Raw genomic sequence first — 17,158 nt, 5'->3', positions numbered from 1 at the left:
AGCCATCTCCAAGCCTCCCTGCATTTAATTAAGACAACAGGAGAAGATCAGGATGAGTTATGGTGTGACTGTTCCTTTAAGGCAACAGGAGAGGATCAGGATGGGTTATGGTGTGACTGCTCCTTTAAGACAACAGGAGAGGATCAGGATGAGTTATGGTGTGACTGTTCCTTTAAGGCAACAGGAGAGGATCAGGATGGGTTATGGTGTGACTGTTCCTTTAAGACAACAGGAGAGGATCAGGATGGGTTATGGTGTGACTGCTCCTTTAAGACAACAGGAGAGAAACAAGATGGGTTCTGGTGTGACTGTTCCTTTAAGACAACAGGAGAGAATCAAGATGGGTTCTGGTGTGACTGTTCCTTTAAGACAACAGGAGAGGGTCAGTATGGGTTATGGTGTGACTGCTCCTTTAAGACAACAGAAGAGGATCAGGATGGGTTATGGTGTGACTGTTCCTTTAAGACAACAGGAGAGGATCAGGATGGGTTATGGTGTGACTGCTCCTTTAAGACAACAGGAGAGGATCAGGATGGGTTATGGTGTGACTGCTCCTTTAAGACAACAGGAGAGGATCAAGATGGGTTCTGGTGTGACTGTTCCTTTAAGACAACAGGAGAGGATCAGGATGGGTTATGGTGTGACTGCTCCTTTAAGACAACAGGAGAGGATCAAGATGGGTTATGGAGTGACTGTTCCTTTAAGACAACAGGAGAGGATCAAGATGGGTTATGGTAGGGCTGTAGCAGTCAACGAAATTACGTCTGCCGGTGATTGTCAAACAAATATCTGTCGGTGTCACGATAATTGGCCGTTAATTAACATAAACACATTTAGCATCTCCTGGCTTCCACTACAAGCCATTTTAAAAAGTATAATAAATCCATGTAATATAGCCTACACCTTCACAATAAATCCATTATTTATTTTAGACGGGTCTAAAGAAGCATGATGTGAAGAAAATGTAGTCTGTTTCAGAAGAAAATAATAGCAGACTCTGAGTTGTCCTTATGTTAGGTCCTGATGTGACTATGCCAAATGGCTGTGGGCTACACTAGTTCATTTAGCAGATTTGCTTATAATTTCGTGGCATTATTTTATTTTATTTTATAGTATGAAGAATACAATTGAACAAAGCTGAATAAAATCTCTATATTTTTCCCCAAACGATTTGAGGGAGTGCGCACAACACTATTCTGTGTTGAGCGGTTATCAAAGGAATATGCTTAATTTAGAGTTATTAATGTAACTTTAGTTGTTCTACAAACGTTGGGCTATATGTTTTGATGTTTAATACATTGTAAGGCTGCATGAGACATTAATGATGATTTGAAAAAAGTTGCTTGAAAAGCATGAGTTCTGCTTTTTTTTTGCGCAGGCTGTACACGCTCCAATAGTCTCTCATTCACAATTTGACAAGCACTTGGATTTCACGGTGGCATCCCCTTTGTGGCCATAATGCACCCTAAAGAAATCCATGCCTTTTGCGGCCTGGAGTGCTGCGTTGTGCCCTTCTCCCTGAGTGTGCTGCACAATCCGAAGCGTCTCTCACTCACACGGCTCTCCGTCACGTGATTGGGTCTTTCTCACAGGCTAAAAGTTAAGACAGACACATCGGGGCGCAGCTGCGTGTGTCCTTATCCAATTCCGAGGAGCATATTAAAGATATTGGAAGAACTGTCCACATTTACATTTCGTCAGCCAACAAGATGAGTAGGTCTAAAGCAAAAGCGCTAGCCTATGTCAATCTACTATCTTCCATAGTACAAAAGTCAACCTATTCTATTCTGTGCGAGAAATAAATATTCCAAAAATAGTCTAGAACAGTTGTGGGATGTGATAGATCCCAGATTAATACAACAACTAGCATCAAAACATATTCTTTATGCAATGTGGCTGACGCAACAAATCAGAATGTTTAGCTTAAAATGTTGATAAACTATTAGGCTATTTCTTCACATTATAAGTGCAGCAATGCGTACATGGTAGTAGACTATAAGCATGAATGTTCCATTAGTGGAAAACACTATTATCAAAAGTGACCGCAAATGCGATTATGCATGTAATGCTTTTATTATAAAGGTGCATTTTTATGGCCAAAATTTTCTTCCCAAAACTTGAAACTCACATGCTGCCTATATATGCAAGTTAGGCTCTACACCCCTTGTAAAGCAGATTAATATGTTGCATTTTAAGAAGTTATTTGTCCACTTTTTAGTTGTGATACCAACCTTATTAAAACATATAGGCCTATGGGCTAAGCTACATGAGGTGTGCGACTGATTCAAACAAGTCGCAAAAAAAGGCATTGTTTCTTATGCTGGGCATCATTCACAAGTCATAATATATCATTCACAAGTGATAGGCTAATATTGTCACCCATCAGACTAATCTTGATTTAATCTTGTATTTACAAATACTAAATAATATATGTGTGACATGTTGTTTTGTTTTAGAATGAACCATTATCATGCACCTGTATCGAAAATGGGGGAAGGGGGAAAAATACATGTCATCTATGTACTTAAATAGCGAATGGAGGACGCTTTTCCCTGTGGTTTATTTTCATGCCAGCCAGTTAGGCTATACTCCTGTTGTAAATATAAGCAATGTGCTTAATATTAGGAAAGTTGAGAAATAAATATAGTAGGCCGAGCCTATAGAAAGCTGATGGGATCCTCTTTTTAATAGAGGCCATCAATCTGTTTTCTCCTGCATTTGCATTGCCTATAGAAATGTTGCGCAACATGAGCTCATGGGCTCTCATGAAGTGTTTTATTAGATTTTCGATTACATTTGCATTGATATCAGAATGATTAGAGGGACGATAGAGTGCTGAGTACCAGGCAGTTAGCAAGTTCGGTAAGCTACTAATGACCATCAGCAGCATCAGAACTTGGAGAAGCCTAATTACCGTGACTAAACGGTCATGTGGAATTTGACTGCCTTCATGACTCGTGACCGCCGGTTTGGCGGTAATATGGTCACTGCAACAGGGTTGCTGGGACTGCACCTTTAAGACAGCTTCTCCGTCCTCTCTACTTACATGGGCATGCATCCTGTCAGGTGACCAGGGAGTAGTCACATTGTTTCTTGGAGAATGCATAGAAATGACCGAAATGCTCTTACATATGCTGTGTGTGCAGGGGGTGAGGGGTGATAATGGTGGTGTTTGGGAGTGTGTGTGTGTGAGAGCGAGTGTGTTGGGTCTTCCAGGTGGGTTTATGTAATGGGGGATGTGAGAGCTAGGTGACAGTAGGCTGACAGACATATGTGGGGAGTGCTGTGAGGTGAAATCTGCTGTAGCCCTCCAATAAGCCAGAGTAAAATGCCCGGTTGAGCTAACGTAGGCTAATGCAATTAGCATGAGGTTGTAAGTAACAAGAACATTTCTCAGGACATAGACATATCTGATATTGTCAGAAAGCTTAAATTCTTGTTACTCTAACTGCACTGTCCAATTTACAGTAGCTATTAAAGTGGTATAATACCATGCTATTGTTTGAGGAGAGTTCACAATTTTGAACATGAAAAGTTATTAATAAACAAATTAGGCACATTTGGGCAGGATTGATACAACATTTTGAACAGAAATTCAATGGTTCGTTGGATCAGCCTAAAACTTTGCACATACACTGCTGCCATCTAGTGGCCAAAATCTAAATTTAACCTGGCCAGGAATAGTGCAATATGGCCTTTCTCTTGCATATCAAATATGATGGTACAAAAAAAATACAAAATAACGTTTTTTTTTTCCTTTGTATTATCTTTACCAGATCTATTGTGTTATATTCTCCTACATTCCTTTCACATTTCCACAAATTTCAAAGTGTTTCCTTTCAAATGGTACCAAGAATATGCAAATCCTTGCTTCAGGGCCTGAGCTACAGGCAGTTAGATTTGGGTATGTCATTTTAGGTGAAAAAAAAAAGGTGCGTGTCCTTAACCTGTGATTTAAAACCATATATCACAGGTCTCCCATTTTCTTTTGTCAAGGGAGGGTCAAGGGTTGCCGATTTAATTTCAGAAGATAAATTCCCTAATACTGTTGAACCAGATTTACATTTACATTTTACATTCTTCCCAGAAGTCCTCATTTGTTGACTTCTGTAACCGTAAAAGCCTTGGTTTCATGCATGTTAACATTAGAAGCCTCCTCCCTAAGTTTGTTTTATTCACTGCTTTAGCACACTCTGCCAACCCGGATGTCCTAGCCGTGTCTGAATCCTGGCTTGGGAAGACCACCAAAAACCCTGAAATTTCCATCCCTAACTATAACATCTTCCGACAAGATAGAACTGCCAAAGGGGGCGGTGTTGCAATCTACTGCAGAGATAGCCTGCAGAGTTCTGGCTTACTCTCCAGGTCTGTACCCAAACAATGTGAGCTTCTACTTTTAAAAATCCACCTTTCCAGAAACAAGTCCCTCACCGTTGCCGCTTCCTATAGACCACCCTCTGCCCCCAGCTGTGCCCTGGACACCATATGTGAATTGATTGCACCCCATCTATCTTCAGAGCTCGTGCTGCTAGGTGACCTAAACTGGGACATGCTTAACACCCAAATGACATTGTCATATGGAAGCATAGCCATGGTAGCCAAAATAATGGCAGCATTATACATGACCCTAAGATTGATGGGATTTGAATTGCTTAATTAACTCAATATACTTTGTATCCCTCATTTAATCAAGTGTTTCCATTATTTTGGCAGTTACCTGTACCTCTCAGAATAAAACAATTACAAAATAATCTTTACAGATGTTCCATCTCAGTTGAAACGCCCCTCTGTGTAAGTGTTTTGTAGATGTCCTACTTAACTCTTATAAACTAAGGAGAACCCCGAGCAACGTCTTGTCAGTTGACAGTGAACACATTTCGCTTTTGGAAATTAGTCTCAGAGCAAGCATCTGTTCCCAGATGCTTCTGAGCCCTCACTGTGTGAGTAGGACTGCACTAGGATATGGACCCAAATGCTGCCACTATTAGTATAGTATACTGCTATACACACTATTCTCAAGCCTTAATGACGAGTAAAGCATTTTATTGAAATTACTTTATATCCAATGCATCAGTAAGAATGTTCTTTAAAGAACATGCATCCATTCTACTTTATAAGCTAATATAGTACACACTATGCCGTGTTGGAGACCATTTCTTGGTCTGACTTGCCATTGGTAACCTCGTGTATCTCCGTTCCCTTCTTTCTTCCTTTCCCTCTCTCTCTCTCATTCCATTTCCCTGTCCTGGTTATACAGAGACTACTACTGGTCATTGATTGGTTCTGACTTAGGAGACCTAGCAAAACATTTTAGATTTCATATTACATCATTTGTGAAGGAATAGGATTCTTTTCCCCAGAGGTACTAGAAACGCCCACATGCACTCGCACACTCACACATACACTGCATTCGGAAAGTATTCAGACCCCTTGACTTTTTCCACATTTTGTTATGTTACAGCCTTATTCTGAAATGGATGAAATAGTTTTTTCCCCCTCATCAATTTACACACAATACCCCATGATGACAAAGCAAAAACAGGTTTTTATACATTTTTGCTAATTTATAAAAAAAAATATGGAAACATCACATTTACATAAGTATTCAGACCCTTTACTCAGTACTTTGTTGAAGCACCTTTGGCAGCGATTAAAGCCTCGAGTCGTCTTGGGTATGACGCTACAAGCTTGGCACACCTGTATTTGGGAAGTTTCTCCCATTCTTCTCTGCAGATCATCTCAAGCTCTGTCAGGTTGGATGGGGAGCGTTGCTGCACAGATATTTTCAGGTCTCTCCAGAGATATTCGATTGGGTTCAAGTCTGGGCTCTGGCTGGGCCACTCAAGGACATTCAGAGACTTGTCCTGAAGCCACTCCTGCGTTTTCTTGGCTGTGTGCTTAGGGTAGTTGTCCTGTTGGAAGGTGAACCTTTGCCCTAGTCTGAGGTCCTGAGCGCTCTGGAGCAGGTTTTCATCAAGGATCTCTCTGTACTTTGCTCCGTTCATCTTTCCCTCGATCCTGACTAGTCTCCCAGTCCCTGCTGCTGAAAAACATCCCCACTGCATGATGCTGCCACCACGCTTCACCGTAGGGATGGTTTCCTCAAGACGTGACACTTGGCATTCAAGCCAAAGAGTTCAATCTTGGTTTCATCAGACCAGAGAATCTTGTTTCTCATGGTCAGAGTCTTTAGGTGCTTTTTGGCAAACTCCGAGCGGGCTGTCATGTGCCTTTTACTGAGGAGTGGCTTCTGTCTGGCCACTCTACCATAAAGGCCTGATTGGTGGATTGCTGCAGTGATGGTTGTCCTTCTGGAAGGTTCTCCCATCTTCACAGAGGAGCTCTGTCAGAGTGACCTTTGGGTTCTTGGTCACCTCCCTGACCAAGGCCCTTCTCCCCCGATTGCTCTTCCATTTAAGAATGATGGAGTCCACTGTGTTCTTGGCGACCTTCGTTACTGCAGACATTTTTTGGTACCCTTACCCAGATCTGTGCCTCGACACAATCCGGTATCGGAGCTCTACGGACAATTCCTTCGACTTCATGGCTTGGTTTTTGCTCTGACATGCACTGTCAACTGTGGGACCTTATATAGACAGCTGTGTGCCTTTCCAAATCATGTCCAATCAATTGAATTTACCACAGTTGCACTCCAATCAAGTTGTAGAAACATCTCAAGGATGATCAATGGAAACAGCATGCACCTGAGCTCACTTTAGAGTCTCATAGCAAAGGGTCTGAATACTTTTTTTTTGTAATTAAATGTGCAAAAATGTCTAAAAACCTGTCATTATAGGGTATTGTGTGTAGATGAATGAGGTGAAAACAAGAATTGTATCTATTTTAGAAGAAGGCTGTAACGTAACAAAATGTATAAAAAGTCAATTGTCTGAATATTTTCCGAATGCACTGTACACACACACACACACAAACACATCTCATAACATATCTGTGTTCATACAGTATAGGCAGTCTGTTTCTTTCCGGCTCTCCATTCATCTCTCCTGCCTGTACTGTATCCATCCATTTTCATTCCCTCTGTCATATGTTTCCTTTTATACTGCAAACCCCCTCGCTGCATAACGCTGGACGGTAAATATGATGCAGACGATAGGTAAGAGAGACGGAGAGGCAGAGGGAGGATGGTTGCAACATGTGCTCGGTCATGTGTGCCATGATGGATTTGCTTGCAACGTCTTTTCAAGCCACCGCCTTCAAGCACCGCCTTGAAGCTGTGATTGGCTTTGACTGCGTCTTTGTATCCGAGATGGGAGTTCTCAGTGGCCCCTCGCTCTGTAAAAAAATGTTAAAGTTCCCCCTTCTTTCTGCTCCGTTTGCAGAATCTCCATAAGTTACAGGAATAGAATATCATGATAATGAAGTGAGTTACTGTTGCGTGTAATTAAGTGGCTGAGCCTGCTGTTTGTGCCTCCTGGTAGGGCTGCAGAGGCATAGTGTGTACTGACTGTAAGCATCACTCAGATACACACACACACACACACATACACATTGATATAAATGCATACTCTGTTTTATGTCCCCAGACACACACCAAGATGCGTACTCTTAGATGTTCTTTGTGTACCCTCGAATGTACTCTCTTCATAGATAGTGTCTCCCTCTCTCACAGCAGACACTCATGTAAATATAGCTACTATCTTCCCCCACAGACAGACACACCCAGTTCCATCTCCCCACCACATTTCATTAATAATGCACAGATGCAGGGCTTTAATGCCGACACTGTAACACAGACACACACATACACACACACACACACCAGTTATCCAAAAGACAGACCTTCAGCTTCAGTGTCTGTTCGATGGAGCTCTGATCAACACTTAACTGCTTTGTGCAAGCTTATGAATTTATCTCTAATTAAAAATCATAACCACACACATAAAAAAATACATATCCACCCATACTCTCTCTTCCTGTCTCTCTTCGACATTCTCACTCACTCGCTCTCTCTCACTCTTTCTCCGCCCACTCGAAAGCCCAAGCGTGTAATCGTGTTTGTTGCGTACACATGTGTTGATGTCATCATTGTGAACATGTGAGATATTTCCCCCATGGTTCTTCAGTGAGGTGATGGTTCTTAGATGTACTGCACTAGTCACTACCTGTCAGTACAGGGCTCTGGTCATCATACTATGTTTCATCTAGGTTTTCAGAATGATGTTATTCAATGCTGTTCAAGGCCTGCTGAAAATGTAATACATTGGTATCGGCAGAAGAGCTAGAGAGGGATCTTTAGTATGGTGATTTGTAGGCATCCTTTATTACAAGACAAAGCCTAATAATGGTGATACCTTTGAGTTTAATCACCCCTATAAATATTTAAATATACCAAATGCAATAGGATTGTCATGTGAATGTGAGTCGCAACAACACCCGTTTCATTATTACATTATGTCTAGATGTTCAGAGCTAAACTTGACATTAGCCCTGAGGGTGTCAATCAATGGCCCAATACAACAAAGCTCCCATCATTGAACCAGAGATGACCATAGACACCTAGGGACCAGTCCCAGGAACAGGGCTGTAAATTGGAGGTTGCCTGTTAGATTTTGGCTGCATTGGAACGAGGAAAAACATGGATTCGAATAGCAGAGGATCACCACTGAGGGTTGGAATGAACATACGGAGAATGTGGTTATGATCTTTCCTGTCTTTTACTTCCAAACACAGCCCAGTCATATGGAGGAGATGGACAAATGTGACTAGGTTACAGTCATTGCATGTGTGAGGCAGTGTCTTTCCTCTCTAGGCAGTGAACGGTGTGGTTTAGGTGGCGTGGCCCCTTTAAGAGCAGCCAGTGAAGCGCTCAGTCCTGTTGGTGCTGCTGCTGCTGATGGCAGTGCTGCCAGTTGATTGGCTGTGGCTGTCAGGGTTGAGGTGCTGGAGGGATGCTGCTACGTATCTCCCCCTCTCTCTCTCTCTCTCTCGTGCTTTCTCTCTCTCTTTCGCTCCATCTCCCTCTCGCTTGCTCGCATCCCTCTGTATAATCCACATCTAGGGCAGGCAGGCTGAGAGGCAATCCAGTGCTCAGCTCCTCTCTGCAGGCTGAGAAAAGAGAGAGAGAAACAGAAAGAAAACACTGCTTCTCAACACGAGGTAAAACAGGAGGAAGAAAACGGGTTTGGAAAAAGGGAAGAGAAATCCAGAGGAAGATTTCATCTGAGGATATAATTTCTATATATACATATTGTTTATATATATATTTGTATACACGCATATAGATATTTATATATATATATATACATATATCTCTGTATATATCTGTGTATTTGTGCTAGTCTGTTTATATTCATATTTTTATATGTATTTGTGTGTGTGTAAATATATATAATATATATAAACAAATTAATATATATATCTATGAATTTATATACATATCACTGTGAAACAAGAGAGGCGAGAGGAAAATTCTACCATCGGGGCTGGTCTCTGATTGTGTGATCATATACAATATTTTCAGTATTATTTTCTTTGATCTTCTACGTCAAGAGGAAGGAAGACTACATACTCATTTTGAATTTTTGGGTTTTCCTGTTGCTACTCCCCCCCCCCCTTGCGCTTTTTTTTTGCATCTGAGGGGAAGAGAGGAAAGTAACAGGATTTGGAGAAAAAGGAAAATCAGTCGAATTGCTGTGATTAGTGTTATTTGCGTCAGTATTAGCGCTCTGTGAGCCGATCGCAGCGTGCTGCGTGTGATCTGAGGAGGCAGCAGAGAGAAAGTGCCACACCACGCCGCTCAGCGCAGCACAGCGCCAGCACAGCCAGCATGCACAAACACCACCACTGCTGCAAGTGCCCAGAATGTTACGAGGTGACCCGCATGGCCGCCCTGCGCAGGATGGACGCCCCTCAGTACCAAGAATGGCAGACCGAGCCCTATGGATACCCGGCCGGGTACGGGCCCGGGGGCGGGCAGACCTTACCCCAGCCTCCAGCCTCGGGTGGAGGAGGAGGAGGAGGAGGAGGAGGAGGCATGGGAGGAGGAGGGGGCACTCTGGGGAGAAGTAAGGGCAAGATGATGTCTTCCGGGGGTCCCGGAGGCCCAAACCCCAAGCTCCAATCCAAGGGCGGCCCCAAGGTGAATGGCAACACCGCCGGTGGTCAAGCAGGTTGGTGGCCGGAATGCACCTGTTCCAACCGGGAGTGGTACGACCAGGTAACTACCTCAACCTCCTTAGCCGGCCTTATGGCCTTCTATCCCACGCCTCTGGGGGCGTAGGGATTAGGCAGAGGGGCAGTGGGTGAATGGGATTTGATGTGAGGTTGTTGGGTTGAAACAGACATGTGCACACCTTTTTAGAGGTGCTTATCTGTCTTGGTGAAGCCTGTTGTGCTGTGGTGTGGTAGAGAGCAACCTGAGCTCTATCATATGCACTGCTTCATCCCAGCTCTAATACAGATTATCTGTTCATCTGTTCATACTCATTCATTCATTTAGGGAGTAGTGAGCTGTTTCGTATTCATTTGTCTACCATGCAGAGCAGGCCTAGTGTTCTATATTCACTTCAACATAAGAATGTTGAAGATGAATGTTGCCTTAAGATCAGATGGGAATGAGTATTGCTTATTTATTGCTTTTCATCAAAGGCCTATGTTAACATCACAGACTAAACCAGCCCTGCATTCGTTTTCATTCAACAGCCACAGAGAGTGTAGCGGCGATCGAGCAATATTCATTTAAGGCTAAATTATACTAAAGCCGGCTCATTACGCTGCAATGCAGACACATGTTTCTCCTCCATCGGCCCTTAACAAAAATACATTTTGCCTGACATATATGAAGCATGTTTCTCACAGATGAACTACTGAAAGGGTTGTCTCTCATCTGGCAGATTTCCTGTAGAGAGAGAGAGAGAGAGAGAGAGGAGATGAGGAGGAGAGGAGGGGGAGAATGAGGAGAAAGACAGACTCCATTAGATGGCTTATTTCTGTATGTGTCTGGTTATTCCTTAAAAGATGTACATTGCTCTGCAATGGAGGGTTGGGTGAGATGGAGGGGTTGGACCAAGCTGACTGATGAAAAGGAAGAAGTGTCCATCCTACTGGGCAGATATGATACTGTAACTAGGACCATTTAAACCAGCACATGTTTTATATTCTCCGTTTACCATTTCCTTTATAGTCTCGGGGCCTCTATTGTCTCAGTCTTGACATTTCTCTTTAGACTAAAGCTAGGAACACAATCTGTAATTAGGCAGGGTGCGTGTGCGCACGCACGAGAGTGAGCTGGGGGTGGGGGAAGGGCCTGTGTGTGTGTGTGTGTGTGTGTGTGTGTGTGTGTGTGTGTGTGTGTGTGTGTGTGTGTGTGTGTGTGTGTGTGTGTGTGTGTGTGTGTGTGTGTGTGTGTGTGTGTGTGTGTTAGTGTCTGTTTAGTCCCATAATATACACGGTGTTCGAAGCTACTGTGAATGTGTGTGAATTTATTTGAGCAGAGAGCATAAAACGGCAGGAGAGAGAGACAGCGTGGGGGTAAAATGGAGGCTGAAATCTCACTGGCAATGTTGGAGAAATTCTACTGAGCACAAGAGCACAGATGAACAGCAACCTAACTGATATTACTAGCTAGCCTTCCTACATGAACCAGGGAGGAAGAGGTTTCATTAGTAAAGGAAGCATAATCGAGTAGCCTACGATTTGCTTCCTTGACATTGTGCTGTAATAATAATCTATTGTATATTCTAACCGGTCCATATCCACCGTCAGCTGTGCCCAAGCCAATCAGGCAGATTTCATTTCTCACATTTAAAACCTCACGGCAGTTTTGATTACGTAAGCATTTTCGTGTCGATTATTTATTTACCATCAGTACAAATATCCTCCTGCCAACTGCTTATTCCCAGCGTAAATGTAATGTCTAGATTGCAAATGAATTGGAGCCAATATCTCCTGTGAAATGTTTTTCAGCCGCTCATTCATTTATGTAGTGGCTTGTCAATTCATGCGAAGGGGGTGGGTTATTTGGAGCATGCATCATCACAACTTAGCCACAGCCTTTGATAGATGAAATCAATGGAGCTAAAATGATTGGTCCTGCTCCTCTTCTGTCATCCTGTCAGAGGATCTTTGGGATGGTTTTATGCCTAATATACTGCATTTACACATTATCACTGGCCTTTATTAGGAGAAAGTCTGGGTGTACAGAGAGACGTTTCAACGTGTGTAAAATACAGCATACAAATCCAAACAGTGATAATCTGCAATGTAACCGGCACAACAGCACCGGACATACAGAGAAAGAATTAGTGATGACAGGAAAGAGAGGTGAAAATGCTAATGTAGAAAAAGAGAGCACTAAACCAATAAAGACAGCCGGCCTGGAGAGGGGGAGGGGATTATGTAAGAGGAGGCAGTTGGTGGTGCTGAGAGGGGATGCTCAGAGAGAGAGAGAGGGAGCCCCATGGCTCTGTGGACAAGCATCTGTCCCTCAGCCTCCTAAAAGGCCCTCTACAGGGTCAGGTTTTAACCCTCTGTCTCTAGTACAGCATCAACATAGCACCATCCACCCCTGCTTGCTGTGGGCAAAGCACAGCCTTGGATGGACGTTGGAGCATCTCTGTTCCCTTCAGTCCCCACTGCACATCCATGGGTGGGAATTTCCCCCCTCCCCCACCACCATTCGCAGCACTCACAAGACGCCAGGGCAGGCATAGACATGTGTAATGCTCATATTATACACAGTCACACAACCACACTAATCTTTCTGATACATGCATCTTTTGGAAGATTTTTGGGATACTGAAACTGTTATTAGTAGTCATCCGACATAATCTCTCAAAATAATACATGATTACAGTTGGTTAACATATTTTCATATCTGGGTTTTTTCAAAAGATTTTGATAGCCAGAAGTGTTCCATAAAAAGTTCCTAAAATGGCTAAGAAATTGTTCCAAACTAACCAAAGTGTAGTATGTTACCTTCCATTTAACCACACGTCTTTGTTCTCCTCCTTCCCCACCATATCTCCTTGAAAGCAAGATTACAGTCAATGGCTATTGTCAGGGGGTTGGTTAAGTTAATTATGGATGGATGGATGTACATGAAGCCAGTTGGGATTAAAAGGAGCATTTCCTTTAAACATGAGCAGTTGAATTTCCATTTGAGAGATGAGGAGACCCTGGCCTAATGGGAGGCTTCTTCACTCAGAGCTCTCCCTCCCCCCTCAGGCTCCAATCTGTCTGTGTGTGCTCTCCAGCTCTGTGCCTATGATTAGCTTGAAATATTAATTGGATTTTACTTTATTTATTATGAGCGAGATATTAAACATTTTCCAAAATGCCTTCCCAGTCCCCCATGCTCCGTCGTAGGTCTATTGTTTACCAGATGATTGGTGCTCTGTGGACGTACAGGATCACTAATGCATGAGCGTTGAGTGTGGGCTTACATCATGAACACTCCCATAGGTGGTTTCCAGTCGAGAGCCTTCAGGTTTGGATCAGAAATGTCTCTTGGCCCCTCTCTCGCTGGGTGGTCACAATTGTTATTCCTGCTCACTGAAACTTTAGCACGCTCTCCAATGTCTCCATTCTCGACGATCCAACCACCAGATGTTTCTACAATAGTTGAATAGTAAATAAACAGTTATTAACAGATAGGCTTTTAGTCCAAGTTTTTCTTTGATAGTTATATCCACATATCTGGTGTGTTTGCATCATACCACATTTCTTCAAGGTTAGTACAGTATGTGGAATCTCTGTGCATACAGCAAATACATACATTTTATTTGTGCGTTTTTGCGTCAATGTGATGATGAGACTTTGTCCATTTTGATGTGATTTTCCAGGCCTCTAACAGGGGCCCAGCCCAAGGAGTATTACAGGAGAGGACTTACAAAGGCTTTTTACCCAGATGTCTTGAGCTCAGACCCCTGTTGTGATTTAGACAGCCTCCATCTGAACGCAGGAATATTCTCATCAGATCAAGAGGGATTTATCTCTGAGCTGATCTCAAAATGGGGAGCAAGGACGAGGGGATGTTGGCATGATAGGCTATGGCTACACTACACTGGGACTGGGGCATTACAGTGTCATGCAGTAAGGACAAGATGTATGACCTTTTCATGACATGTATTCTGAGGTCCATCCATACACCCTGGCCATTTTTTTACAGATTATTCATTCATGGTTGTCTTTTAAGTGTCTTATCAATGTGGATGAGCCTATTTGCATATATATTGGATGTAACGTTACATGTCAGCGTTCTCATTGGCTAATATTCCTCTCTCTGATGGGGAAGATACTGTATGTCCCATCTATATCACATATGTCAGCAGATATCCAGCGTATCGTGCTGTCACTGGGGTTTCTGAGAGAAGAGGATGGGATAGGATGGATGGAAGGGAGATGAAGGGAGCATGGGGGGGGGGAGTTGGTTGGTTTTCGCTGTTTGTCTGGCCTGAGATGTCAACCCTGGGACATGTACAGCTAGTCATAATGCATAGCTTTCTAACAGTACATCTGGAGTGGTACAGAGAGAGGTACGAAACAGGAGAGGTTAGGTTCCTGGTGGTGAGGCCTGTCTGTCAGTGAGTGTAGTGGAGTTGATTGGTGGGGTGCTGCCTGTCCTTTTTAGAGTGTTGATCACAGGCCGCCCCAGACAAAGATGGGGTTGGGGTGGATCCCAGGGGGGCCAAACCTCCCCCCACTCCATCCACCCCATTATCTCTGGTGACTCTTGAAGGCCAGACAGCTTGGCATTCAGAGAATGATGTCATTCTAAATGCAGTGTGTGTCTGTAGAAAAGGGGGGAGGTTGTGTGCCTGTTTCTGACTAATAACTGGGGCTGAGTGCTGGACGGATGCTCAGGGGTTACAGAACTGGATGTCCACAATCAGTTTGGTGTCAGACAGTGTGGGATGTTCTGTGCTTGGTTTGATACTTTGATACTTTGGTTTGATACTCTGAATTCCTACACATTTTTGTGTTAATCGTAGCTTTTGCAATTGCAACATTGTGCTACTTTATACAGTACATGAGACTCGTGGGATCTCAGCCTTGAGCATTTTGGTGTGATAAAACATAGAAGAGTAGGCCAGTCTGTTTGTCTTTGCTGCCATGTGGACATAAAGCTGTATTTAGGTAAACAAAATGGATACATTTGACCCTAATATCCAGTACAGTGTATTCAGGAGGGACACAGCATGGATCCAGATATGTAGGAGGCATGAAATAGATACTGGAGCCAATTGTGGGATCCTACTCGGTCCACAAACTTTGGTATTGTATAACCTCCATACCAGGCTAGCCAGCAGTGCCCTGCCCCGTGGGAGGAGAGTCGTCCAGCTAGCTGACGTGGTCCAGTGCAACACAGTTACTCCATAATCTTATTAGCTATGACAATCTGCTAGTCTAGTTAACGGCCATGAGACTTTCTCCCCTGTAAGTAATTTCTATATTGTATTCATGCCTGTCAGTGGCTGGCTGCACACTGATGCTCACTTGCAGTATCAATTGTCATTGGACAAGGACTTGTGAATACTACCTGTCCAATCTGTATTAATATCTATCTATATGTCTCCCCTCTCTGTCTCTTTGGATCTCTTTTACACCATCACACACACACACACACACACACACACACACACACACACACACACACACACACACACACACACACACACACATATAGACATCTCAAACAGACCTTTGCCTAAAACAAAATGTACCGGACTCATAAAGATTCAAGGGAGGAGAGCAGCACGGTGAATCACTGCAAATGCAGTGAAACAGAGGGGACAAGGTGTGCTGCAATATTTATGTGCACTTTTAGAAAAGTAAACTTTTTCTACACCATTAGAGGGGGCAAGGATTCTGTGGTTGAGAAGAGGCCGGCACAAACGTGGACGTCAGAGTGACGGGGATCGTTTGACAGCTATTAGAAAAGTAGTAGAGCTTGAACAGTCAGGTGTGTTGGTCTAACAATGACCCGGGACTGGCCTGGAGCCTAACCTCACCTCCCACACCTCCTGTAAAAGCTGCTGCAGCCCCCATGGACTTGCAGTACTTCATTCACAGAGAGGTGGACCTGCTTCGTTTCAAGGTTAGGCTTACTCTAAATATAAGTATTCTACTCAACATATAATACAAATATGCTTCTCAGATGCAACCAAATCTGCAGTATATGTTTATAAAAACTTATACTGCAGAATTGAATGAAATGTGTATTGGCGTGGGCTGTTTGTACAGCATGTACATGATGTGTGTAAACTGGCTTGCCTGATTTCTGCCATGTATGGTGAGGCCAGGCCATGTGATCCGAATGCTGTTTGTCAGAGTCCTGCCTGGGCTCAACCCTCTGCCTCTCCCAGCCAGCCAGGGAGGAGAGGAAAGAGGGGAGGGGAGGGCTGTTTGTTTGCTTGCCTGCTTTGTTTTATTTAGGGGGTTTTGCTGATCAAGGTAGCGGCTGGCCTAGAAACGGGAATGTGCTGTGCAGGGCTGTACTCCTGATTCAACGATGGGACCATCATTCCCTTGTTCTGTCAGGAAGACAAGGGAGGAGGAAGAGGCCTTTCATTGGTTGATGATGGGGGGACACGGTCACATGGTCTCGCCCCCCTACTGCTATAATCTATAATGAATAATATGTACAGAAAACAGTGCTGTGTGATTTATGTATGGTACTTCTAGCTTCAACTGTCATCTCCTGTTGCCTTATCTGGGTTCTATTCCTCTATTGCTCTTGGCTGGGTATGCTTCAGATCGCAGCACTAACTCCTGGCCAGAGCGTACTAGAACACCCACACACTGCCACGGGACTGCATGCATCACATCGATAACGCTGAAGACTGGGCCTATCCCCAAGCCTTCTGACTCCTCTCCTTTTTTGTGGGTGTCCGTGGGCGCTTTCAACAGCGCTCGGGCTATTGTTCCACTGCTCGTAATTTTAGAAACACAGCTCTGGCTCCAGTGGATGCATGTATTGTATACTGTAGACAAGGGCCTGCAGATCTGGAATATTCTTCACAGTAGAGTGTTGACTGGATGCTGTTATTCATGCATTATTGTGAAGCTGTTGTCTCCAAACATGTTGATTTTTCAGATTAATATTGAGATGCAGAATGAAGACTAAATGCTAAAGCGGGAAGAGCTGAAATGCACAGATTTAGATGTCTTTTCCCATTTTCTGGAGAGTTGTGTCTTG

The 17,158-nt window shown here is 43.5% G+C and overlaps 1 protein-coding gene across 8 annotated transcripts in view; it reads left to right on the top strand.

Annotated features, from left to right (window-relative positions):
• dlg3 (discs, large homolog 3 (Drosophila)) overlaps window positions 1–17,158 on the top strand; it is a 130,094-nt gene that overhangs the window by 39,958 nt on the left and 72,978 nt on the right. For 2 of the 8 annotated variants that reach the window (XM_029730300.1, XM_029730282.1), the window contains exon 1: window positions 9,396–10,177. The exons of 2 other annotated variants lie outside the window; for them this stretch is intronic. In XM_029730300.1, the coding sequence (XP_029586160.1) occupies window positions 9,788–10,177 (390 nt within the window). In that variant the 5' untranslated portion in view covers window positions 9,396–9,787. Of the gene's footprint in view, window positions 1–9,393; window positions 10,178–15,936; window positions 16,058–17,158 lie in introns of those variants that run through there. 4 more of the 8 variants (XM_029730323.1, XM_029730332.1, XM_029730292.1 and 1 more) reach the window with 4 other exon arrangements.

The sequence above is a fragment of the Salmo trutta genome, chromosome 3, assembly GCF_901001165.1.
Source record: "Salmo trutta chromosome 3, fSalTru1.1, whole genome shotgun sequence".
In the NCBI taxonomy this organism is placed as follows: Eukaryota; Metazoa; Chordata; class Actinopteri; order Salmoniformes; family Salmonidae; genus Salmo; species Salmo trutta.
The sequence above is the reverse complement of the archived record's forward strand: the minus strand, read 5'-3'. Positions and strand labels throughout refer to the sequence as shown.